The sequence below is a fragment of the Diorhabda sublineata genome, chromosome 6 (genome assembly GCF_026230105.1).
Source record: "Diorhabda sublineata isolate icDioSubl1.1 chromosome 6, icDioSubl1.1, whole genome shotgun sequence".
Classification (NCBI taxonomy): Eukaryota; Metazoa; Arthropoda; class Insecta; order Coleoptera; family Chrysomelidae; genus Diorhabda; species Diorhabda sublineata.
The window spans coordinates 1,857,451-1,881,400 of NC_079479.1; the positions used below are offsets into that span (position 1 = coordinate 1,857,451).

The following is a 23,950-nucleotide window of genomic DNA, read 5'->3' on the forward strand; positions in this document are numbered from 1 at the left end:
TTTGTTTTAAACTATTTGTACATAAAAGTTGCGATATTAACATTGTATTGTATACATTTTTCTTCCCAAAAAGGCCTGTTTCTATCAATTATAGTTAAATCTAAAAACTTCAAGTTGAACTATATAATTTGGTAATATATAATATAATCCTCAGATGGTAAGTGATCGTTTCCTAGTGATATATCATTTTGTAGAATAAAAGTTACAAAAGATACATTTGAACTACTGTCATAAAATGTGGAAACCCTACAAAACTGACTAATTTTTTGATATTAACGGATGAAAGAGGATAATACAAATACATTTTCACAATTTATTTATATAAAACAACATATTTACTTATATATAAAGAACTGATATACATATTTTTTTGGGTAGCTTATAAATAGAATTGCTTCACGATTGATTATCTAATTTCTTCTTCTTCGTACTCTAGATATCCTCCAAGCGTTCGGTTCTTCATATTTATTATACAAAGGTTCCAAACGTTGATTCTTCTTGAATTTACTAAGTTTAGTTGGATCTGAAAATTTAAAGAATGCGGGTGCGAATTCCACCAACCATTTAGGATCGATTGTTGTCACTTCTCTCATATATTCTTTTGTCGTTTGTACCAATTCATGGTAAATTACCCTAAAAAAAAATTAATAAACCCCAAATCGTTACGGAATATTAGTACTACCTTACCATTCTGGTTGTCGGTTAAATAAAGCGCTAGAAGGGTGTATATACACAACTTGACTATCCACTAAAGTTCTGTAACCTTCTTGAGGATCTTTTTTTCCTGCGTTCCTAAAGAATCCAGAACAAATGGCTTTTTGTACCCGCACTGTGTTCCTTTCAGCTGACACTACGTCCAATTTATGTCTGTCCATAATTCCCAACAGCTGTTTTCTAACATCTTGAGCTCTTTTCAACGTTCTAATCTGTACGAAATTTTCGTAGCACCAAGCGTTCGAAAATTTATTATTTTTCCAGCTATTGTATACTGCCAGAAGTGTTAAATGATCACCTTCGGGTTGATTGAATTTAGCTTTTTTCTGATCGGCCAAAGCCTGTTTGTCTTTTGGTCGATAGAAGACGTTCTGCACAGATAACATACTGACTATTGTTAATATTTCATCGGAGCATTGTAGAGCTACTGACATTATCAACATTTTGGAAAGATTCGGTTCTAAAGGAAACTCTGCCATCTGGAACAAAATTTTATTTAAAAATAAAGAAGCTAATGACATACCTGCAGTTAATTTTAAAGATAAATTACCCTTCTGCCTAATCTGGTAAGTAATCCTTCGTCATCTAGTGCAGATAGGGAATGCAACTGTTCCAAGGCCATAATTAAGGACTCTACAGGTGGTGCGTCCATGAAATCGAAATGTAGCAAATCATTTATACCCATAGTTTTTAATTGTAACACAGTTGTTGCTAAATTAGTTCGTTGAATTTCCGGTACTGGAGTTGGAAGCATTTCGTCTCTATAGGCTCTTTCGGTATAAAGTCTGTAACATTTTCCAGGACCTGTCCTACCGGCTCGACCTGCTCTCTGTTTAGCTTGGGCCTAAAAATGTTTTATTTATAAATAAAACCTTAATTATATCTATATTAAATTGATTATTTACTTGGGAAATTGGTGTGACTACCAGAGAATCCATACCAGTTTTGGAATTGTAGACTTTTTGTTTAACGAACCCGGGGTCTACCACATAGTAAATCCCATCGATGGTTAATGACGTTTCGGCTATGTTAGTGGCTATTACAACTTTTCTACTTCCAGGGGGCGCAGGTTCGAATATTCTAGTTTGCATTTCCGAAGGTAGAGCCGAATATACAGGTAAAATTATAAGTTCTGGTACATCAGGACCTGAAATAAATCATTTTTTTACCATACAATTGAAATTTCTACTAATATATTACTTACCTAATGATTTCATTCTTTCGTATAAAATTTCACAAGCTGTATCAATCTCTTCTTGACCAGTTAAAAATAGTAGAATATCCCCAGGTGGTTCCCTCAGATGTATCTGCATCACTGTAATTAAACTCGCGTCTAAATAATCAGTTTCTGGTTCTTTGGTATACAAAACTTCCACTGGGAAAGTTCTTCCCGGTATTGTGAATATGGGAGCTTTGAAAAAATATTGTGAAAATTTAACTGCATCTAATGTAGCTGAGGTTACGATTAATTTTAATTCTTCTCGTTTCATGACTGCTTGTTTTAGTAAACCGAACAAGACGTCTGTGTGTATGGTACGTTCGTGGGCTTCGTCCAACATTATTACAGAATACTGTTTTAAATCTAGATCCATCAGACATTCTCTCAATAACATACCTATAAGAAAGAATATTATAATGCAGATTCAATTTAAATGATTCAAATCAGTAGAAAGAACACTAATTAGTCCCCGAACTGATTTATAATACTGAAAATTGGGTTAAAAATGCCCCACAGAAGAACTAACCGTCTGTCATGTATTTTATCAACGTTTCTGGGCTGGTGCAATCTTCGAAACGAATAGTATAACCAACTTCTTGACCTAGTCTACAACCAAACTCTTCTGCTACTCTTTTAGCGACTGACATAGCTGCTACTCTTCTCGGTTGGGTGCAACCGATTTTTCCTCTAGCTGTAAATCCGACCTCGGCTAAATATTGAGTAATTTGCGTCGTTTTGCCTGAACCAGTTTCTCCAATCACAATAAGAATTTGATTATCGGTTACTGCTTTACGTAATTCTTCCTTTAATTTGTATATCGGTAATGATTGACGTTGTTCAATTATAGTTAAGTTCGTCTTTTTACCAAATGATGACTTTTTACCACCTAAAAATGTAATAAAGCATAACTGTTGAAGATATAGTCAAACAAGTTTAAAAATATCATACCTATCACATGTTTTTTCCATTCTGGCAAGTCTTGCACCTGCAGACCAATACCTCTGCCCATAATTCTAGTTTCATCTTCTGGTAGAGGATCTATCCAACTCTTGTTCTTTCCCGACGGTTGGGAATCGACTTCTTGTTCTCTTTGAAGCATTTTTTGTTCACGTCGTTCTTTTGCTAAAGCAGATTGCATCATTGCGGCTTGGGCAAGGGATCCATCAGGGTTTTTCACTATTCTCACTGGACTTAAATCATGAAGGGCTCTACCGTGACCTGAAACTTCCAATTTATAGAGCAAAACTTTATGAATCTAGTGATATTTCACCTTGTAAAAACGGAGGTTCGTCTTCCACTAACTCGATTTCAATATCAGCTTCTCCGTCTTCTTCTTTTGGTAACAAACCGGTTTCTTCATCAAAATCTGGTAATTCGCTTTTATCAATGCAACCAGATGAGATCATTTGCTTGATTTCCCATCTTTCCGGACTTGAAATTCTCGTCACACGTTTCCTGGAATCTTCTTCGCCTTCATCTAGTTAAAATAAAAAAAAATTAATGTTGAAAATCAATGAAAAGAATCGAAATATTACCTATATTGATTGGGAGTCGTAATACTGAAGTGCTATTATTTATTGGTCTATCTGGATTTCTATCTCTATCTTCTCTTTCAGTTGGAGCGTGGGATAGAGGATTCAAATCTTTTCCTGTCATTTGACAAACGTCTTTCATTGATAATGATACTTTTTGCCCTGTTACAGTCAATACTTTCACCTAAAGTTGATAGAAATGCATTATTATTATAAATAATTAGATTTCTGACTCATGTAATTATATACAAAAAACACAAATTTAATTGATAAAATCGTTTTTTTTTATTTACCTTCACTCTGGCTGCTCTAGAAGTTACTTCTGATACATTCGTCACTCTACCTTCGGCCCTCAATTGAGAAATATGTACTAGACCTTCCCATCTCTTCTTTAGACCTTCTAATTGTACGAAACAACCAAACGGTACAATATTAGATACTTTACCATTATAGATCTGAAATATATAAATGAAACGTAATTTGTAGTTCTATATACCAATAAAAAAATCCTTACTTTTCCAGGAATAGGTTCATCATCAAATTCCTGATTGTCCTTCTCACTTTTAAATCTCTTTTCAGAACTTCTTTCCCTTCTTCTACTACCCCTAGATCTACTCCTATCTCTTTTGTCTCTTCTTTTATCTCTTGATCTACTTCTACCTCTATTTCTTCTATCTCTTGATCTGCTCCTATCTCTTTCTTTTCTATTTCTATATTGATCCTCATCTACATTTGTTCTAGTTCTTGAATTACTTCGTCTATTTCTCTTTTTATCTCTAGATCGACTTCTACAGCGTTTTTCTTTTTTGTAATCTATTTCTCTAGATTTTGACTTTTTTCTTTTTATAGACCTGGAATCTGATCTACTGGTGGTTAATGTTTTCTTTTCTTCGACACTGGAGCTTCTCGATCTTTGTTTGTTTACCTGTTTTTGAGAAGGAGCGTCTGCTTCAAATTGTTTCATTAAATCTGCTACAATATCAAAATCTTCATTTTCTTCTATTTCTTTTTCTGTATATAAAGGTTTCTGGATTTCATTTGGTAATGCTAAACCGGGGAACTTTGTAGCTAACGTATCTTTTTCTTCAACAACGATTTGTTCCTTCGGTTTCATGTGTTGTATAATACGCAATAAATTAGATATAAAAGAATCTGAAAACTCGGCACCATTTTCTATTAGAGCTATTTTGAATGTTTCGAGAGTATTATTTTTCTCGGATAAATGTATAATGAATTCCGCTGAAATATAAAAAAATTATCTATAATAGAACAATATAAGTTAATAAAACATACCCAAATCTTTATCGTTCATACCAAGATGGTTTTCTAGTTCCGTACAAACTTTCGATACCAACGAAAGATATTCTAACTTTTGTAATTCATTCATTTTTTTCTTTTTTGAAATTTAATTTGTATTATTAACCAAATTTAAATATACAAAATATGGCTGTGACAACTATTAGACATTTTCTAATATTCAAATAGTTGTAGAAGAAGAATTACTGCCAACTTTTCTTGGTTTTTAGAATATAATATACCTTAAATTTTATTATATTGTATAAAATATGAATTCAACAAGTAATAATTCTAATTTTCTTCATGTTATGTAAAATATAAATATAATTAAAATACCGAAATTTATATATTTGGTTATATTTGTATTACCAACTTTCAGGATTACATATTGACGTATGACAGATGAATTTTGTTCTGTGGGTGATGTGGCGAAAGTTGACGTCACACGTCACCGGCCTGTACAAAAGGGCGACGCCATATTAGATGTTTGATTCTGGCTAGCTGTCAGTTTAGTGAAAAAAAAATTGTCATTTTACCAAAAAACTATAAAACGTTTTGATAAGTGGACTGGTAATTGTTTAAATTTTATTTTGTGTTTTGTTGCAACATAAAGGCAACATGACGCAGCCACTGTTACCTATCAAGTTTCAAGAACATTTGCAGGTAAAAAACAAAACGCCCCTTACCTACTTAGATCTCCATTTTCGCTATATTAATAGCAATGATTTCTTGCATTGTCTCATAGTTCATCACTTTTAATTTAGATAGTACTTGAAATTTATATAAATAGGTCCCAATTCGCCGGTACTTTTTGTACTATAACAAGGGGGCGGATTGTAGAATAAAAATACTTTTTCTTGTTTTTTTTTAAATCCTGTTTTAAGTTACCGATACTGTCAATGACTTTTTATTAGATTATTTAAAAATACTACGAGAATTTTTTTTATATTTACACGTTTTATTAACAATTTATTAATATGAATTAAGAAATAATTTTTAAGTTTATTGCCAATATTTGGAGCAGTATTATAAATTGTTGGTTAATTCCATTTAGGGAAGTTTGTGGTACTAAACATTCCAATAATTGGTAACTTATTTATTAGCAAGCGAATTATATATTCAATTATTTTATTGAAATAAATATTTAAAAAAAACCTATTTTCACAGTGTTTTTGTTACCACCATGTAGCTTTCTTTCAAATTTTTATGGTGTGTCCCATAGAAAATTATCTACTTGTGAATTAATTTCAATCGAATTTCATTTATAATTAGTCATTTATCTATCTAGACAATGATAGGCAAATAGTTAATTTGATATAAAAAAAATTGTTGCATATTCTTTACCACTTTCTACATGAAAAGATTGAGTTTAGTGTGGAGATAATGTAGAAAAGGACAGTGACACCTTCATAATAGCATCAATTGTGAAGCTATTGTGATTTATTTTCTTTTTACATAGTTAATATGTTATATATGCATAGGTTTTCTGTGTTTTGATGTCACTAGTAACAAGATAATTGATTAGATTCCAACATGGAAGAATTTTGTAAATAATTTGTCATTAAACTACATTCCTGAGCAAAAAACTCTATTCATAAGCTGTGGGCAAAAGTCTATAGCAAAAAATCTGTTGCTTCCATTCTTTTTCTGATTTTAGCATCTCAAAGCCTTTAGTTTTATAATGAGTGGTCTATGTTGTTATGGTGTTATTTTTTTTGGAAAAGAAAAAGACTCATAAAAAGGAATATTGGGTTATAATTAACAGTTAAGAAAATACAAGCTTTAATTCGTCAACATAATAATTTATTTGAAATTCACCTATCCCCTGGCCCTAATAACACCTTCCAATCACTTTTTATGGATCAAATAAGTTTCTACACTTGATCTTCTTCAATGCTATGCCATTCTTTAGTGATCGGTTCAGTTATTAGGTTCGATTTCGTGGCTAGGGCTATCCTGAATTTTTCATCCCATAAATGCTCAATAGTATTTAACTTCGGGCTGCGCGCTTGCCAATCCATAGTGTCATTTTCGGCATCCTGTAAATACTGCCGTCGGGAATATTTGGATGGGTGTTGTCCTGCATTAGGATGAAGTTTTCTTCTTCATATATATCGTTTCATCAATAATTTCAATTAAAACTAACTCAGTTTTTGCTTCCATTGAAATGTCCGCTTAAGCCATCCAGGAATCTCCTCCAAAAGCCACATTTTTGTGTAGACACATCCTCTTCTATTGCCACAATGCAGGCACACTCTGTTTTCGCCTGATAAGAGAACGGAGCCCAAAATTGTTCTCGTAGACGAGCTGTTCAATGCGCTGGGGGTAATTTGGAGCAAGTAGCTGGCGTTTTTGGCTCAAGATTAGCTACCTTTAGTCTTCTTCTGTCTATATAGCCAATGAAAACTACTCCTCCCGTTTTTTTGAGCTTTTCTTAGATAACCTTTTATAAGGGTCAGTTACACCTAATTAGCACTATTGTAAACAAGCATAAAAAAGGTGGTTACAGATCATAACATATTGTTGGAGTGTGAAGGTATGAAACGTTATAATGTTTTATATCATTTTGAAGCTAATGCCATTAGTTTCAAGATTTTCTAAGAAAAATACAATTTTCGTGTTCATTGATTTGCGATTGTAAGGTGTTGTTTTTATGCTCCAAATCAGTGATTTTTTTTTATATCAATAATAAAATGCTGAATCCATATCGTCAAATATGCTTTATAGAAGAGATCTAAATGTAGGTAAAAATAAAACAAGGTCAAACATTCCTTTCAAATACCCTAATTAATTCTTTATCAAGATATTGATTTTTGTTGGCTTGGCTTATGTAAAATATCTTACTATAGATATTTGACCTACTTTTTGAAAAATATTCGAAAGGAAAGTCTATTGGTCTAATTCTATCATGCTTAATATCTAGTTTATTTCATTTTTATATGATGGAAAGCCTAAATTATGTTCATCATTCTAATTTTTACAAAAATATTCTTTATATAAACATTAGCCTTAGAAAATGGATACTGTACAACTTTGTCTGTAAATATTTCTGATTAAACCCTGTAGTCATATGAAACTATGTATTTGATATGGATTAAAATATCTTTGTGATACTTTCAGCTTACCAATGTTGGCATTAATGCAGCCAACATCACGTTTGCTACTCTCACCATGGAGAGTGACAAATATATTTGCGTTAGAGAAAAAGTTGGTGAAACATCTCAAGTTGTAATAATCGATATGGCAGATACTGGAAATCCAATAAGAAGACCGATCACTGCTGAAAGCGCCATTATGAATCCAGCATCGAAAGTTATCGCCCTTAAAGGTAAATTTCAAATAATATTGTCTTCTTTTAATTAATATAGAATGTTGTTGCAGGAAAAGCTGGTGTAGAAACCCAAAAGACACTTCAAATTTTCAACATAGAAATGAAATCTAAAATGAAAGCACATACCATGAACGAGGATGTAATTTTTTGGAAATGGATCAGTCCTAATACCCTAGCTTTAGTTACAGAGACATCTGTTTATCATTGGTCCATGGAAGGGGATTCTGTTCCAACAAAAATGTTTGATAGGTAAGTTCAATGGAATTAATTAGTGATAGGTATATGAGGAAATTTTATTTTTTTTTTAGGCATTCATCTCTCAACGGTTGTCAGATTATTAATTATCGTACAGATCCAAAACAAAATTGGTTACTGCTTGTAGGCATCAGTGCTCAACAATCTAGAGTTGTTGGTGCGATGCAATTGTACTCAGTCGAACGAAAATGCTCTCAACCAATAGAAGGTCACGCCGCATCTTTTGCCTCATTCAAAATGGATGGGAATCCAGAACCGTCAACTCTTTTTTGTTTTGCCGTGAGAACTCTACAAGGAGGAAAACTGCATGTTATAGAAGTAAATTTGTCTTTAATTGTCCATGTTCTGTAAATATTTTATAATTTTGTTGATATTTTCAGGTAGGTCAGAGTCCTGCAGGTAACCAACCGTTTCCCAAAAAGACAGTCGATGTTTTCTTTCCACCAGAGGCACAAAATGATTTTCCTGTAGCTATGCAAGTGTCTTCAAAATATGACGTGATCTATCTGATAACCAAGTATGGTTACATTCACATGTACGACATTGAAAGCGGTACTTGCATCTACATGAACAGAATATCAAGTGAAACTATTTTTGTTACTGCCCCACATGAAAGTACCGGTGGAATTATTGGTAAATTTATTTTTCTTCGATGTTAAACAACTTTATAAACAAATATTTTGTAGGAGTTAATAGAAGAGGTCAAGTACTATCAGTTTCCGTAGACGAAGAAAACATAATTAGATACATTAACACGATTTTACATAATGCAGATCTAGCACTACGTTTAGCTACCAGAAATAATCTAGCTGGTGCGGAAGAATTGTTTGTTAGCAAATTCCAATTGTTATTTCAGAACGGACAGTATGCTGAAGCTGCAAAAGTTGCTGCAAACGCTCCAAAAGGTACATCAACATCATCTTCATCCAATAACAACATATCTAATGTTTCATGTTACAGGAATTTTAAGAACACCTGCCACTATTCAAATGTTCCAACAAGTTCCAACTCAACCTGGACAAAACAGTCCACTTTTGCAATATTTTGGTATACTACTAGATCAAGGACAATTGAACAGGTATTCATATCTTATATGATAGAAGTAGTTGAGATAAAATGCATTTATTTCAGATACGAATCTTTGGAACTATGTAAACCTGTTCTTCTACAAGGACGTAAACAGTTATTAGAAAAATGGTTGAAAGAAGAAAAATTGGAATGCTCTGAAGAATTAGGGGACCTAGTTAAACAAGCGGATCCAACTTTAGCTTTATCTGTTTATCTTAGAGCTAACGTACCCGCTAAAGTAAGAATATGTTTGTTTATATTTATCATATTGTTTAAATTAACGATTGTTTTAGGTTATCCAAAGTTTTGCCGAAACCGGTCAGTTCCAGAAGATTGTCTTGTATGCCAAGAAAGTGTCTTATACGCCGGATTACATATTCTTACTAAGACAAGTAATGAGAACCAATCCCGATCAAGGTGCGGCCTTTGCTGGCATGTTAGTAGCTGATGAGGAACCTCTAGCCGATATTAATCAAATTGTTGATATTTTCATGGAACAAAATATGGTTCAACAATGTACCGCTTTCTTATTGGATGCCTTGAAGAATAACAGACCCACCGAAGGACATTTGCAAACAAGGTATGCTCATACTTCTAGTTTAGTGTCACATTAGGGTTAAATTGATGATTGTTTTTTCCAGACTTCTGGAAATGAATTTAATGTCTGCACCCCAAGTAGCAGACGCTATCTTGGGTAACAACATGTTCACTCATTACGACCGTCCGCATGTAGCGCAGCTCTGCGAGAAAGCTGGTCTTCTACAAAGAGCTCTTGAACATTACACCGATTTGTACGACATCAAAAGAGCAGTAGTTCACACGCATTTACTACCGGCTGATTGGTTAGTTAATTTCTTCGGTACTCTAAGTGTTGAAGACAGTTTGGAATGTTTGAGGGCTATGCTTACAGCTAATATAAGACAGAATTTACAAATTTGCGTTCAGATAGCGACCAAATATCACGAACAGTTAACCACCAAGGCTCTAATTGATTTGTTTGAAGGGTTCAAAAGTTACGAAGGTTAGTTTGTCTTATTCCAGAACAAAATATTTTTGGATAACTCTAAAATTGATTGTTTGATTTTACAGGTTTATTCTACTTCCTTGGTTCCATTGTAAACTTCTCGCAAGATCAAGAAGTTCATTTTAAATACATCCAGGCTGCTTGTAAGACTGGACAAATAAAAGAAGTCGAACGTATTTGCAGAGAATCAAATTGTTATAGCCCCGAACGTGTTAAGAACTTCCTTAAAGAGGCCAAATTGACAGATCAATTACCATTGATAATAGTATGCGATAGATTCGATTTTGTACACGACTTGGTACTGTATTTGTACAGAAATTCATTGCAAAAGTATATCGAGATTTATGTACAGAAAGTCAATCCCAGCCGTTTACCTGTAAGTAAACCATTTATTAAACCAATATAAGATCCACAATCAATCATTTTTTATATTTAAAATAAATTTAGTGAACGTTAAATCTTGTCGCAAAACATTGTCGAGTATGTCCAATATTGAAAGTAAACTAGATTCTTATTGAGACTACTCTGAATAGGTACCGTAACTTGGCCTTGACTATATTATTATACAGTTAGTGAATATTCTGGAAAGTTATAAAAATGTATTTATAGGGCTTCAGATTGGCTATAAAAACAAACAGTATACAAGGGGGGTATAGAAGTTGTTGAAAATTGTTTTTTTTTTGTTATAAAAAATCTGGGAATTTTTTAGGTTGTCGTGGGAGGTCTTTTAGACGTCGATTGTTCAGAAGATATAATAAAAAATTTAATTTTAGTAGTGAGGGGACAATTTTCGACTGATGAATTGGTCGAGGAAGTGGAAAAAAGAAACAGATTGAAATTATTATTGCCTTGGTTAGAAAGTAGAGTTCACGAAGGGTGTGTTGAGCCCGCGACACACAATGCTTTAGCTAAGATTTATATCGATTCCAATAACAATGCCGAGAGGTTTTTAAAGGAAAATCAATGGTGAGTAAATTGAAAAAAATATTTTTTCTACTTTTTCAAAAACTAAACTTCGGTTTTTAGGTACGATTCTCGCGTTGTCGGTCGTTATTGCGAAAAACGTGATCCTCATTTAGCTTGTGTAGCATATGAACGCGGTCAGTGCGATAGGGAATTGATAGCGGTTTGTAACGAAAACTCCTTATTCAAATCGGAAGCTAGATATTTGGTCCGTAGACGTGACGGAGAATTATGGGCCGAAGTACTCCAAGAAAGCAACCCTTACAGGTAATATACTCATCATTAGAGGGAGGACTGTGTTTTATTTCCATTTATTGATGAATTTTTAGACGACAATTGATTGATCAAGTAGTTCAAACAGCTTTAAGTGAAACTCAAGATCCGGAAGATATTTCTGTAACAGTAAAGGCTTTCATGACGGCCGATTTGCCGAACGAACTTATTGAATTATTGGAAAAGATTGTTCTAGATAGTTCTGTATTTTCCGAACACAGAAACCTACAAAACTTGCTTATACTTACAGGTATGTTTAATAAAAATTAATATTAATTGAATTAAAACTGACCTTCTGATTGTTCCCTTTGAATTGATCTTGTGAATATTCATTTTCTAGTGCTCCTGTATTATATAATTACTAATTTTACTACTTTTCTTGGTGATCGGTGAGAAATGGTCGTAATCTTGGACATTTGAACTACTATAGAAATTGTTTCCTCAATTAGGCACATTACTTGAGTAGTTCATTTGAACTACTCAATTGAATTTTTAACCAGTTAGAAGTTAGAACCTGATTTAGCACTCAATCGATTCAAACAGAATTTTTTGTAAAAAAAATTTATGTAAATGTTGTAATTTCACAATTTTATTTTTATTTTAGCTATCAAAGCAGATGCTACAAGGGTCATGGATTATATAAACCGCTTGGACAACTACGACGCCCCCGATATAGCTAACATAGCTATAAATAATCATCTTTACGAAGAAGCTTTCGCTATATTCAAAAAATTCGATGTCAACACCTCCGCTATCCAAGTCCTAATAGAACAGGTTAACAATTTAGATCGCGCCTACGAATTTGCTGGTAAGAAACAGTTATTGCAACTTCTACAATTTTTTTTTCAATTTTTTTTTATTCTACAGAACGTTGTAATGAACCCGCCGTTTGGAGTCAACTTGCGAAAGCACAACTCAACCAAGGTCTAGTCAAAGAAGCTATAGATTCTTACATTAAAGCCGACGATCCATCCGCTTACATCGACGTCGTGGAAACTGCTTCCAAGAATAATAGCTGGGAAGATCTAGTACGCTATCTTCAGATGGCTAGAAAGAAGGCGAGAGAAAGTTACATTGAATCCGAGTTGATTTACTCGTATGCAAAAACTGGTAGATTAGCTGATCTGGAAGAGTTCATCAGCGGTCCTAATCATGCCGATATACAAAAGATTGGTGATAGGTGAGAATGGAAAAATCGTCCTATTGTTCACTAATATTAAAACGTATTTTTTTTTTGTAGATGTTTTGATGATAAGATGTACGATGCTGCTAAACTTCTCTATAACAACGTATCGAATTTTGCTCGTCTTGCTATTACTTTAGTACACCTCAAAGAATTTCAAGGCGCTGTCGATAGTGCTAGGAAGGCTAACAGTACTAGAACATGGAAAGAAGTATGTTTTGCGTGCGTAGATGCCGAGGAATTCCGATTGGCTCAGATGTGCGGTATGCACATCGTCGTTCATGCCGATGAACTACAAGATTTGATCAACTATTACCAAGATAGAGGTAAAAAATTTCAGTAATTAGTAATAAATCTCGTTTTTATCTAAATTTGTTGTATTTTAGGTTATTTCGACGAACTTATCGGTCTATTGGAGGCTGCTCTGGGTCTTGAAAGAGCCCATATGGGCATGTTTACAGAATTAGCGATTCTTTATTCCAAATACAAACCCGTCAAGATGCGTGAACATTTAGAATTGTTCTGGTCTCGAGTGAACATACCCAAAGTTCTCAGAGCTGCAGAACAGGTAATTAAATACATTTTAATTGCCTCATCTTCACATGTATTCATCTAATCTTTCAGTATTCACTCAAAATCTCATTTCCTTTTACCTTTCCAGCTTCCGGTCCCTCTTTTAGCAATTTCTTCCGCTGCCTTTATTTTCCTCTGTTTTATGGTATTCATATATCATTAGTTTTGTCTTTTAGGCACATTTGTGGGCAGAACTGGTATTTTTGTACGATAAATACGAAGAATATGACAATGCGGTTCTAGCTATGATGGCTCATCCTACTGAGGCTTGGCGAGAAGGTCATTTTAAAGACATCATCACCAAAGTGGCCAACATTGAACTGTATTACAAAGCGATACAGTTCTACCTCGACTATAAACCGCTGTTATTAAACGATCTTTTATTAGTTTTGGCACCAAGAATGGATCACACTAGGTAAGGTTTACCATGTTACAGTGTTGTCGTGTCTACACCTTCATAAACATGTTTTTTTTTATATTCTGGTTTGATTTGTTACAGAGCTGTTTCATTCTTTTCCAAAACGGGACATTTACAACTAGTTAAGTCCTATTTGAGATCAGTACAAAATTTGAACAACAAAGCGATCAATGAGGCACTCAACTTACTACTTATAGAAGAAGAAGACTTCCAGGTATGCATAGTTTCATCCACATATAACACCGATTGGAGTGTCCCTAAAAATTTAATTACAATGATTTTTTTCCCTATTTTTGTATCTCGAAATCTGTCTAGTTATTGTTGTTTTGATAATTTTTAGGGTCTGCGGACATCTATCGATGCATTCGATAATTTCGACAACATAGGACTGGCGCAGAGGTTAGAAAAACACGAACTTACCGAGTTTAGAAGAATCGCCGCTTATTTATACAAAGGAAACAACAGGTGGAAACAGAGCGTCGAACTTTGCAAAAAAGACAGGCTATTCAGAGACGCTATGGAATACACTTCGGAATCTAGAAATCAAGAACTGGCTGAAGAATTGTTAGCTTGGTTCTTGGATCGAAAGGCGTACGATTGTTTCTCGGCTTGTTTATACCACGTAAGCTAGTATAACCTCCAAAAATATTTTCTTGTTATTTAAACCCCGAATTATATTTTTTTTAGTGTTACGATTTACTTCGACCAGACGTGATACTGGAATTAGCGTGGAAACATAATATTATGGATTTCGCTATGCCGTTCCTTATACAAGTAACTAGAGAATTAACAACAAAAGTAGAAAAATTAGAACAATCTGACGCCCAAAGACAAAGCGAAGCTGCCGAAGAGACTAACAAACCCATGATGATACCAGAACCACAACTTATGTTAACGGCAGGACCTGGTATGGGTAAGTAAACAAAGCCTTAATTGCATATATATATTTTTTATAAATTTCTTACTTCATAGACCTTTTTTTATATGGTTTTCCTGATTTCAGGTCTCCTTTAATTGAAACTTGTTTATTTTATTGTAGGTATGCCTCCTCAACAGTATGTACCTCCACAAGCCTACCCACAGCCAGCTTATGCCCCTCAAATGCCTTACCAAGGCTACCCGGGAATGTAATATAAGGCCCCCGTTACAGCTAGCTGTATAAAAAAGTGGAATTTTGAATAGTTTTTCGAATTAGAAAATGTTTAACGCTGCTGGACGATAGTGAATATGTAATTAAAAGAAAATTTTAGGCATACATATTATTTCGAAGAAGAAAACAATTTTTATCTTCAAGTATAATGGAAAAAAAAATATGGAGAAGTTCCGTTTTTAAAACTATTTATGTTGTAAACCAATTAATATATTATTAGTATTTTTGTATGTTTTTGTATAACGTCCTTAATAGTTTGTATTTTTGTTTTAATTGTGATTATATGAAAGTTAGAACTTCTCGATATACGTTTCTCTGCAATAGGATTAATAAAGCTTACAGAAAGTTTTGTTCTGTTTTCACGTGAAGAAAAATGTCGAACAGAACTAGAGTGTCGCCAACTTTTGTTGAAAGTCTTACAATAAGAACCAACCTGCTGATTGGTCCCTATGAATTGATCTTAAACTTCAAATAAATTGAATATACCTTTTCTGGTGCACCTGTATTATATAATTACTAATTTTTTTGGTGGTCAATGTGAAATGGTCGTAACTTGTAATCTTGGACATTTGACCTACTATCGAAATTGTACACATATAGGCACGTTAGTTATTGATGGTGGTTCATTTGAACTACTCAAAATTAAGGTTTAAATGACCATATTCCTATAGTAAAACTGTTGATTTTTGCATAAATGTGGCTAAATTCTGCCTAAAATTTCAATTTCTGGTCCACTTTTATTAAATAATTATTCATTTTACTAACTCTCCACTATCGGAATTGTATGGACGTATTAAGACCTGTTTTATGTTATGGTTCATTTGAACTACTCCGAATTGGATACTTCTCGCTATTGGGGATCAGTTTAAATATTTATCGAGTTCTTCACACACTCAGCATCAAGCATCGAAACTGATTTTAATGTAATAAATATGAATTGGAAGATGTGAACTGATAAAAACGTTCTGTAATTCATTTATGAGCCAAATAATGAAGATACTGTTTTAATATGCTTGAAAACAAAATTCTAGTTAAAATACAATCACTCTCAACTGTTGAAAAATTGTTGTAATGTTTTGGCTTAGAGCTTATTTTGCATTCACCTTTTGTTGCTTGTTTACCGTTTAATAACATAGACCAACAGACATTTTGGTGCCCGCGATTATTGGGTGCAGAATACGAAATGGCCTAATGGCCCAAATCTATTATACATACATCAGGTTATAATTTTTCTATTATATGATTTTCGAAATAGAAGCCAATCATTTGGAATGTGCGAATTGAGTCTGACAAATACCAAAAAAGCTCACAACGGCACTATTAGTGTATTCAATTTAACTATAGAGGTTCCTTACGCACCTATAGATGCCACAACACATGTTTTAAGCAAATTTATAGCACAATCTATTTGAGAAAAAGATTGGACATTTGACCTACTATCGAAATTACTTCCTAGACTAGGCACATTAGTTATTGATTGAGGTTTATTTGAACTACTAGAGAGAATTTAAGCAGTATTATAAGAAAAATATACTGATCCGCCTCCTCCAACAACTAGTAGTTCTTTTATTTCTAATCCTTCAATGAATTTTAAGTCTGTAGAGTTTCTGTAGAGCCTTAAACTCAACAACTATGATTTAGATATGAATTTTCGAAATTGCTTCAATTTTTGATTATGAAATTATTTCAAATGCTTAATTTTTAGCTAGAACTGATTGAAAAGTGGCTTTTTTTCGAAATCGAACCCAAATCAGTTGTTTTCTGGTACCGAATTTTGTTGGCCTGTGTAATAAATGTAAATATATATTTTTATTGTAACTAGCACTTACCTGTAGCGTGTATATAAACAAATTAATAGTTTATATGAGAATTATTCAATTTTTCTTATTTTTATTTTATAATTTTGTAGTCCATTTATCATTCCTTATTTAAATATAGATATATATGTATATGAAGCTACTATTTATGAAATGGAAGTGATTCTTTCAACTAAATTTATTGTTTTCCTATTCATTATTCGTATTTAATTATGTTAAGATTTTGCGAATATATTAGTAAATATGTGTAAAGATCCACGTTTTTTATTTATACCATCGATCAATAAGCCCCCAAATCCATTGCAGGTCATCACATTTCTATAATCTTATATTTAAATTACTGGTGGTAAATTTTAAACTCCTCCCCTGTAATAGTTTGTTTTTATAGAATTTCTTCAAATATCAGTCCAAAAATCAATTACAATGGAGACAAAAGAGGGGGTTGTACCAGAAAATATACAAAAATTCCTGATGGAAAACCATACAGAGATAGTAGACATCACGAAGATGTTATATGGAAGTATTTACACCATTTCAGAAGAGCAGTCCTGGAAAGGAGTATAAATCTCCCTTCAAGAAGCCATTGGACTTTGACATTGGTAAGAGGGGCCCTGCAAGATCCGTCCTACACCACGAGGGTTCTGATCAAACCGACACCACGGAACCCTCTGACCTGGGTAAATTGAACTTCGATTTGTTTTTGCATCCACTAATATCTCCAGATGTAATCCCCGGAGACTTTTGGCCGTTTTTAGATTGAAAAAAGAGCTTCAAAGCAAGAAAGATCAATTGAGTCAATAAAGGTTATGGTCCCTTTAATTTTGAACCTATTGAAGAAGAGAAACACAAATAAAAATGGTCAATAATGACTACTGACTATTTTCAGACTGAAAAATATTCATCCAGACAACAAATGAGGATTTCATCGTTGAAACCAAAGATCTTAGTAGAAAATGGGGAGTTATTCATCGATGTGTTACACATTCGGGAAACCTTCTATTTCGAAGTCTGCGCTTTGAGTTACAACATAAACAGTAAAATAAAAAATACTTTATTACACACAACAAACGAGTCTTCATATCACATTGGTTAGTTTCAACAAATTTACAAAATTGAAAATAAATAGAAAAAAAAAATTGCCAATAAATATATAATTGTCTACAACGCTCGTTGTCGAAAATTAAAAAAAAAAGAAGAAGAATGTGTCACCCGGAAATTACATAATATTTACAGATTTTAAGCTACGTAACTATATTCCTCGCTAGAATGGGGCGTCCTCTCAATATATTGTTTATCTATTAACGATTCTATACATTTTTTAATCAACTGTACGCTCGGCGCAAACGAAACCTTCGATTGAGCGTATACCTGAAACAATAAAAAATATTTTAACCATAGGCAAGACTAGTTGTTATTAAAATCCATCTCGAACAACTATTTTCATTAAAACGGTGGCTATTTTAATTCGGAAAGTATTCGCCATACATTACTTTTTTAATCCTACTGTAGTATACAGAAAAAAATCATAACAAAATATCCTTTAACCCAATCATTTGTATTTATAGAACAAAGAGGGTTTCCGGAAGAAAACAGGGTCTGTTGGAATTAAATTCCAAAGTATATTTTGTGCATAGTACAAATGAACTACTGGACTACTACTAAAACAACTATTTTTGAGAATTTGGGATGCCGGGTATTCTGCTATAGGGATCAAATACTATTTCCCACATCTAATTCAAGGAATACCATTGCCAAGGTTGGAATAAGCCAATAAACCTGTTAAGACTTCTACTTTGCTAATGGATTGTTGTAGTCAGGTCAAAAAGTAAAAGAAATGGAAGAAAACCACAAAAAAACTTCAGATAATCTGCTTTCAGAGACCAAAACCATCTTTAAAGATGATATTTGTACAGCACAGAATCTGTTAGAATTAATTTCCAAAGTATATTTTGTGCAAATACAAATGAACTACTATTTTAAACTGCAGGCTGCTATTTCGAACCCCGGAAACTACTAAAACAACAATTTTTGAGAATTTGACATGCGGAGTACTCTGGCATGGCGTAACACTTCTGTATTTGATTCTGGCTAGCCACCAATGTACATTAACGAAAGTCAATTCATTGATAAAGGTAATACAGAAGGTAACAGGGTCTGTCGGAATTAAACTTCAAAATATATTCTATGAATAGTACAAATGAACTACTATTTTAAACTCCAGACTACTATTTTGAAATTCGGAGGCCACTAAAGCAACTATTTTTGAGAATTTGTCACACTGGCTACCCTATAACGGGGGATTACTTCTGACTGGCCACCAAAAAACATCAACGAAAGTTCTAAGAAGCCAATGAGTCTGTCAAGTTTTTCGACAAATATGTTTCCCATTATTGAAATCATTTCTAGTGTATATTCACTTTCAATAGTACAAGAAATTAATTGGTCCATTCCATATTATTAAACCATAGTTTCGACCTGTGCCTTCTTCACATAATTATCCTCATCCTATATTTAATGTATATAAATCAAGAAATAATATTTTTACTATATATTTACTTCAACAGAAGCCGAATAACCACTCCTTGGGGTAGTTTCCAACCGAGAACATAAAGTGATAAGTCTTAATTTTAAAAAATTCATTTAAAGAGCTAAAACACCAACATAATATGCGAACATGATCAAATAGGAACTCAAAACATGGTTGAGTCAACCAATGGGGTTAATATAAATATATTTAGAATAATAATTCGATATTTTGAATGTGGCAGTGTACGTGTTAAAACTATAACTATACTAACCTCTTGTATTAAAAGATTATGCTTGAGCACCTTACGAGATTTCATGATTCTTACAATAGCAGCTTGTAAATACATCTTTCTATCTTCCTCGACGGAATTCATGGTTTGTTCAACTTCGTGTGGAGTTTCTTTTTGTACAGCAGCTGTTATCCTAAATTTAGTACGTTTGTTCGAGTATTCCATATTTAATTTAAGTGTTACTTCTGGTGTTAGCTCCTGAAATACCCATAAGTAATATTGTAACATACCCTGATAATCTAAACTTACTTCTGCATCTGCTAATAGTAACTTGGAATCAACTAGACTAACAACGTGTCTATAAAATTGTTCGTTATTCAATTGAAGCGTTTCTTTGATATCTTTACATGTCAAAGAATCGACGTTTTCGAATAAAAGTAGTATGGCCATTTGGAAAGTTTGAACAGTAACTACATAAGTTCTTTTGAGATGATTCAACTTCAATTCTGCTTGACACAGATGATGTAACCATGTTAACTTCCTCCCGTTGAATCTGTTGTGATAAAAAGCTTCAAACTACAAAAAGAATAATAGAATTTTGTTTGTTTTAAAAATTATTTGTCCACTCACCTTCTGTACACTCTTTTCTAATTGTTGTGGTAATGCGAATGGGGTAACGATTGCTTGACCCAAAGGCCAAGCCCCTGCTTGAAGAACATATATACCAAAATTGATTCCTAAATCTATATTGTCGTTTTTCAAAAATGAGTTGAATTTGTTATTGAGATCCGAACTTACAGACATATCAGTAAACATTCTGTGCAATTTACTGGTGAATTCATAACCACAAGCCTAAAAAATTCATTTCCTTAACCGTTTCATAAGAAAATTATTCATAATTATTTTCAAAATACAACATGATGAAGTAAAATATATAATTGACATCTAAATTATTCAATTTTACATATTAACTGAATATTTATAATATAAAAAAATTTCTTACCTGTTTAAGTCTATTGATCATTGATTCTTCAGCATCCATGCTCTGTGTTTGTTGGTGTATTAACCTTTTAGCCAACATACGGGCATAGAATTTTTGGAAAATGTCTTTATCGTCTATATATTTAAATATTGTTATACTTTCAGCTAACTTTTCGTCTACCTAAAATCACACCGAAAACATTAAATTCAATTATTAATTATATATTTTTGACTCACCTCAGTTTCGCTAATCCCTTTACTCGATTTCTTCAATAATGTATCACAATATTTAGCTAGGAGTTCAGGGCTTCTACAGGGTGACCGTCCCTGATTCGGTCTATGATTTATTACATAGCTGCAAGCTTTATCTAAAGCTCCCATGAAATTCTGATCCGATTTGAAAACGTCTTTTATTAATTCTTTATATTTTTTGTAAACAGCTAACAAATTCTCGACGAAGCTAATGTGGATATTTTCTCCTTGAAGGTTTCCAATAGCCTGAGAATAAAATTATAACAATGCAAATATAAAATATATTGAAGCTAAAAGGAAAAAAAAGACAACAAAGAAATAGACTAAACGACTTTAAAAGAAAAATAGTGAAGAAAACAATGAATTTATGGTTATACAAGACGTTCAAATAGTAACTTAGGCACTTACATAGGTTTTATTAACCAAATTATATATATAACCTCAAAAATCCAAAGTAGTTCAAATGTATTCTGAAGAATGTTAGGAATATAATAAACCAACTTTAAGTATTATTAACACATTTGATTTTTCATCTGCTTAGAGATCAAATTAGAAACATTAAACATTGCTATTAATAATTATTCAACTGAAATAAGAAATCTAGTAGATGAATGAAAAGACAACAAAAAAACAAATTTCATGTCATAATCTCAAAAAATCCAAAGTAATACGAATGTATTCTTCATGAAAATATATCATGCAGTATTTATTTCATATACAAACACAAATAAATATCTGTATTTAAATTAGAATGTAGAGCTATAAAGGAGAGTATAATAATTATATAATTTAAAGCTTGTGTCTTAGTTAAAAATAGGCCTTTTGAGATCAATTTTGCAAAAGTTGGCCTTTCTATATTAAATTTGGTTAAAATTTTATTCACATCATTTAATGTAACCAGAAAATACTTTTTTTAAGTTTAGTTCTTTAAAACGTACATTTTCAAGTTGAATTTGGTTAAAAATTGACTTTATTGAGTTTAATTTGGTCGGGTTTTCTGAACTTAAATTGATAAAAATTGGCTTTAAACTCATATAGTTTAGTGTAAATATGTTGCTACATAGTTTAATCAAAAATTGTTTTTTTTTCAATTTGGCCAAAAAATTTATTAGTATTAAATTGAATTAAAATTATAGAGGGGTGTTTTAGAAATTTAGTTGTATGCAAAAAAAATCAGGATGTTAACAGGGTCTACTGAACTGGATAAAGTAAATAAAATATTAATTAGATTCAGAACTTACCGCCAATCCTTGAGTTTTTATGTAATCTAAAACCGTATCGACTAAAACAACTATAGCATTTTGAACGCTCTTCAGTAAATCATACATGTTCGATAAATCCTTTCTCCTCTCTTGTTGAACCATATTTGAACATTCACTATATAAAAATTGTAAATGTTCAGCCACCATATGCGTTTCACATCTATGAGATACCTATTATTAAAAAAATTATTAAAAGTACAGTTTCAACCGAACATTTGTTTTCTAGTACTAAAAAGCAGATTTTATATTATTTATACCATAAAAATAAATAATTCCTGTTATTTCCTTACTTGTAAGCATTACCGGTTTCAAAGTTGTTTCATTCATAGTTAACTTACTTTTGGAAAAGAACTGTGATGTAAAAATCTCCTTGCTCTAAATAACTCTTCCTCTATTTTAGCCTTAACTTTTTCCATATACAAACTAACATTCTTTTCCTGCAAAAGCCTAGCAGCACTCCTTTTAAAATGTTCTCCACTATCATCCAAAAAAGCCTCCTCAAATAACACCTGATATAATTGCAGCTGACCCTTTTTTCTATACCCCTGTACCTAAAATAAATAAAACCACACGTTAATACAGTTATTTGATCAATAATATGTGAAACTACCTCAACGAAACTAAGAATTGTTCCTCTAACAGCCTCGATGGGTATTGATAATGTTTCCTGAGCTCTATCTTGAGCTATGGCTTCCAATAAGAGTTTAACAAGTCTACTACCTAAGGGAACTATCATTCCACGTGTCCAAACATCTAAGGCTAATTCACCAATTTCCATTTGTTCACCTAAGATTTTATTTATTTATTTTTGTCACTGGGAAGTTATTTTGTGTAAAATCTCACCTCCAGAAGAATCAGAGCTTCCGTAAATAATTTCAGCATCAGATAATTTCTGAGTTTTGATATGTTGTTGATTTAAATAGAGATACAAACTATGAAGATATTGACTACCAACGGAATATTGGGACCAATAGAGGAAATAGTTTTTAACCAAGTATTGTTCACCATCTTCTTGTACTTTATCTAATAATTTCGCAACATGATCAATTAGATACTGCTTTGTTTCGGCATATAATCTATCTGCCATGGGTTCCGGATGTGCAACACAAATTGAATAAACATCGCTAAAAAATTAAAGCTTGAAAAACCCATTATTAGAATCTTATACGTCCATAACTATTTTAAATTTAAATCAAATAATAAAATTTTCCAAATATAATTAAACAAAAATTATATACTCGATATAATTATTATTTGTATACATTATAAATTATATTTAGTTGTAAAGCTTAGACCTTGACTTACGAAAATCTATCGTTCCAAACAGCTCTTGCGACATGATCCAAAGTGATAACACCTTTAATAGTGTCTTTAATAGCACCCCAAGTTGCGTTAAAATCGACTCTTCTTGGTTTTAAAGACATTTTATCACTGTCACCATCAACGAACTTTTTTTGCTGATGTCACAGTTTGACAACAATCCAAAATCGAGACGAAAATAAAAATCTAAAAATAAATAAATACGCATCAAGTTCAATTAGAGTCGAAATTTAACAATGCTCCTCTATGTCTTGTGATTAACAATGCCCTCGACCGATTTACGTACTTACTTGTATAACCTTGTTAATAGTTCAAATATTTCACAATTTCAAACAATAACAATAAATAATATTTTATTGTATTAGTGAATTGATATGGAAATTATACAAAAATCGCAAAAGTTTTCTCAAATTTTTTTTCTAAAATTTACAAATCTTCACTTTTTTGACGTTTGAATATTTCTCTTCTTCTTTTATCTCTTTTGATTTCCACAATCCCCAAGAGTTTATACAATTCCTTTTACGCAATATACGTAAATACGTTTTATGTCGACCAATCAAGTG

At 32.5% G+C, this 23,950-nt stretch overlaps 3 protein-coding genes across 8 annotated transcripts; 1 reads left to right on the forward strand and 2 right to left on the reverse strand.

The window, feature by feature from the left end:
* Positions 1 to 303: 303 nt before the first annotated feature.
* LOC130445780 (ATP-dependent RNA helicase DHX8) lies at positions 304 to 5,864 on the reverse strand. Of its 2 annotated transcripts, XM_056781638.1 has the most exons (13): positions 5,448 to 5,864; positions 4,759 to 5,003; positions 3,980 to 4,704; positions 3,759 to 3,920; positions 3,469 to 3,649; positions 3,204 to 3,410; positions 2,882 to 3,151; positions 2,460 to 2,819; positions 1,919 to 2,329; positions 1,620 to 1,861; positions 1,265 to 1,558; positions 688 to 1,193; positions 304 to 633 (listed from the first exon to the last, which is right to left on the reverse strand). In XM_056781638.1, exons 2-13 carry the CDS (start codon positions 4,850 to 4,852, stop codon positions 411 to 413), a joined length of 3,675 nt encoding a protein of 1,224 aa, XP_056637616.1. In that variant the 5' UTR covers positions 4,853 to 5,003; positions 5,448 to 5,864; the 3' UTR covers positions 304 to 410. The 2 variants fall into 2 exon arrangements, with proteins under 2 accessions (XP_056637616.1, XP_056637617.1); XM_056781639.1 differs by lacking the exon at positions 5,448 to 5,864 and having other exon boundaries at positions 4,759 to 5,161.
* LOC130445779 (clathrin heavy chain) lies at positions 5,199 to 17,070 on the forward strand. Its single transcript, XM_056781637.1, has 23 exons — positions 5,199 to 5,424; positions 7,882 to 8,089; positions 8,143 to 8,341; positions 8,401 to 8,665; positions 8,728 to 8,980; positions 9,034 to 9,252; positions 9,308 to 9,425; positions 9,479 to 9,653; positions 9,709 to 9,995; positions 10,057 to 10,436; positions 10,505 to 10,815; positions 11,149 to 11,405; positions 11,466 to 11,669; positions 11,732 to 11,925; positions 12,280 to 12,483; positions 12,543 to 12,855; positions 12,916 to 13,184; positions 13,245 to 13,426; positions 13,608 to 13,846; positions 13,931 to 14,063; positions 14,190 to 14,471; positions 14,537 to 14,762; positions 14,889 to 17,070. Exons 1-23 carry the CDS (start codon positions 5,380 to 5,382, stop codon positions 14,978 to 14,980), a joined length of 5,055 nt encoding a protein of 1,684 aa, XP_056637615.1. The 5' UTR covers positions 5,199 to 5,379; the 3' UTR covers positions 14,981 to 17,070.
* Positions 15,254 to 23,932, reverse strand: LOC130445782 (cullin-2). Of its 5 annotated transcripts, none has more exons than XM_056781642.1 (12): positions 23,678 to 23,932; positions 23,373 to 23,573; positions 22,911 to 23,191; positions 22,678 to 22,853; positions 22,406 to 22,618; positions 22,047 to 22,238; positions 20,791 to 21,051; positions 20,576 to 20,734; positions 20,203 to 20,424; positions 19,882 to 20,148; positions 19,615 to 19,830; positions 15,254 to 18,184 (listed from the first exon to the last, which is right to left on the reverse strand). In XM_056781642.1, the coding sequence occupies exons 2-12, from the start codon at positions 23,489 to 23,491 to the stop codon at positions 18,053 to 18,055; spliced, it is 2,238 nt and encodes a 745-aa protein (XP_056637620.1). In that variant the 5' UTR covers positions 23,492 to 23,573; positions 23,678 to 23,932; the 3' UTR covers positions 15,254 to 18,052. The 5 variants fall into 5 exon arrangements, with proteins under 5 accessions (XP_056637620.1, XP_056637618.1, XP_056637619.1 ...); XM_056781644.1 differs by having other exon boundaries at positions 17,851 to 18,184; positions 23,674 to 23,877; XM_056781640.1 differs by having other exon boundaries at positions 17,849 to 18,184; positions 19,615 to 20,148.
* Positions 23,933 to 23,950: the final 18 nt, after the last annotated feature.

Bases quoted from the DNA above. Each gene is read 5' to 3' on its own strand.
- LOC130445780 (XM_056781638.1), bottom strand. From the start codon at position 4,852: ATGAATGAATTACAAAAGTTAGAATATCTTTCGTTGGTATCGAAAGTT. The intron at 2,330-2,459 runs GTTAGTTCTTCT...TCTTTCTTATAG, and splicing joins GATAAAATACATGACAGACG to GTATGTTATTGAGAGAATGT. The intron at 1,862-1,918 runs GTAAGTAATATA...GATTTATTTCAG, and splicing joins CGAAAGAATGAAATCATTAG to GTCCTGATGTACCAGAACTT.
- LOC130445779 (XM_056781637.1), top strand. From the start codon at position 5,380: ATGACGCAGCCACTGTTACCTATCAAGTTTCAAGAACATTTGCAG. The intron at 8,981-9,033 runs GTAAATTTATTT...AATATTTTGTAG, and splicing joins AAGTACCGGTGGAATTATTG to GAGTTAATAGAAGAGGTCAA. The intron at 9,426-9,478 runs GTATTCATATCT...CATTTATTTCAG, and splicing joins GATCAAGGACAATTGAACAG to ATACGAATCTTTGGAACTAT.
- LOC130445782 (XM_056781640.1), bottom strand. From the start codon at position 23,491: ATGTCTTTAAAACCAAGAAGAGTCGATTTTAACGCAACTTGGGGTGCT. The intron at 23,192-23,372 runs GTAAGTCAAGGT...TTAATTTTTTAG, and splicing joins GTTTGGAACGATAGATTTTC to CGATGTTTATTCAATTTGTG. The intron at 22,619-22,677 runs GTAGTTTCACAT...TATTTATTTTAG, and splicing joins CAATTCTTAGTTTCGTTGAG to GTACAGGGGTATAGAAAAAA.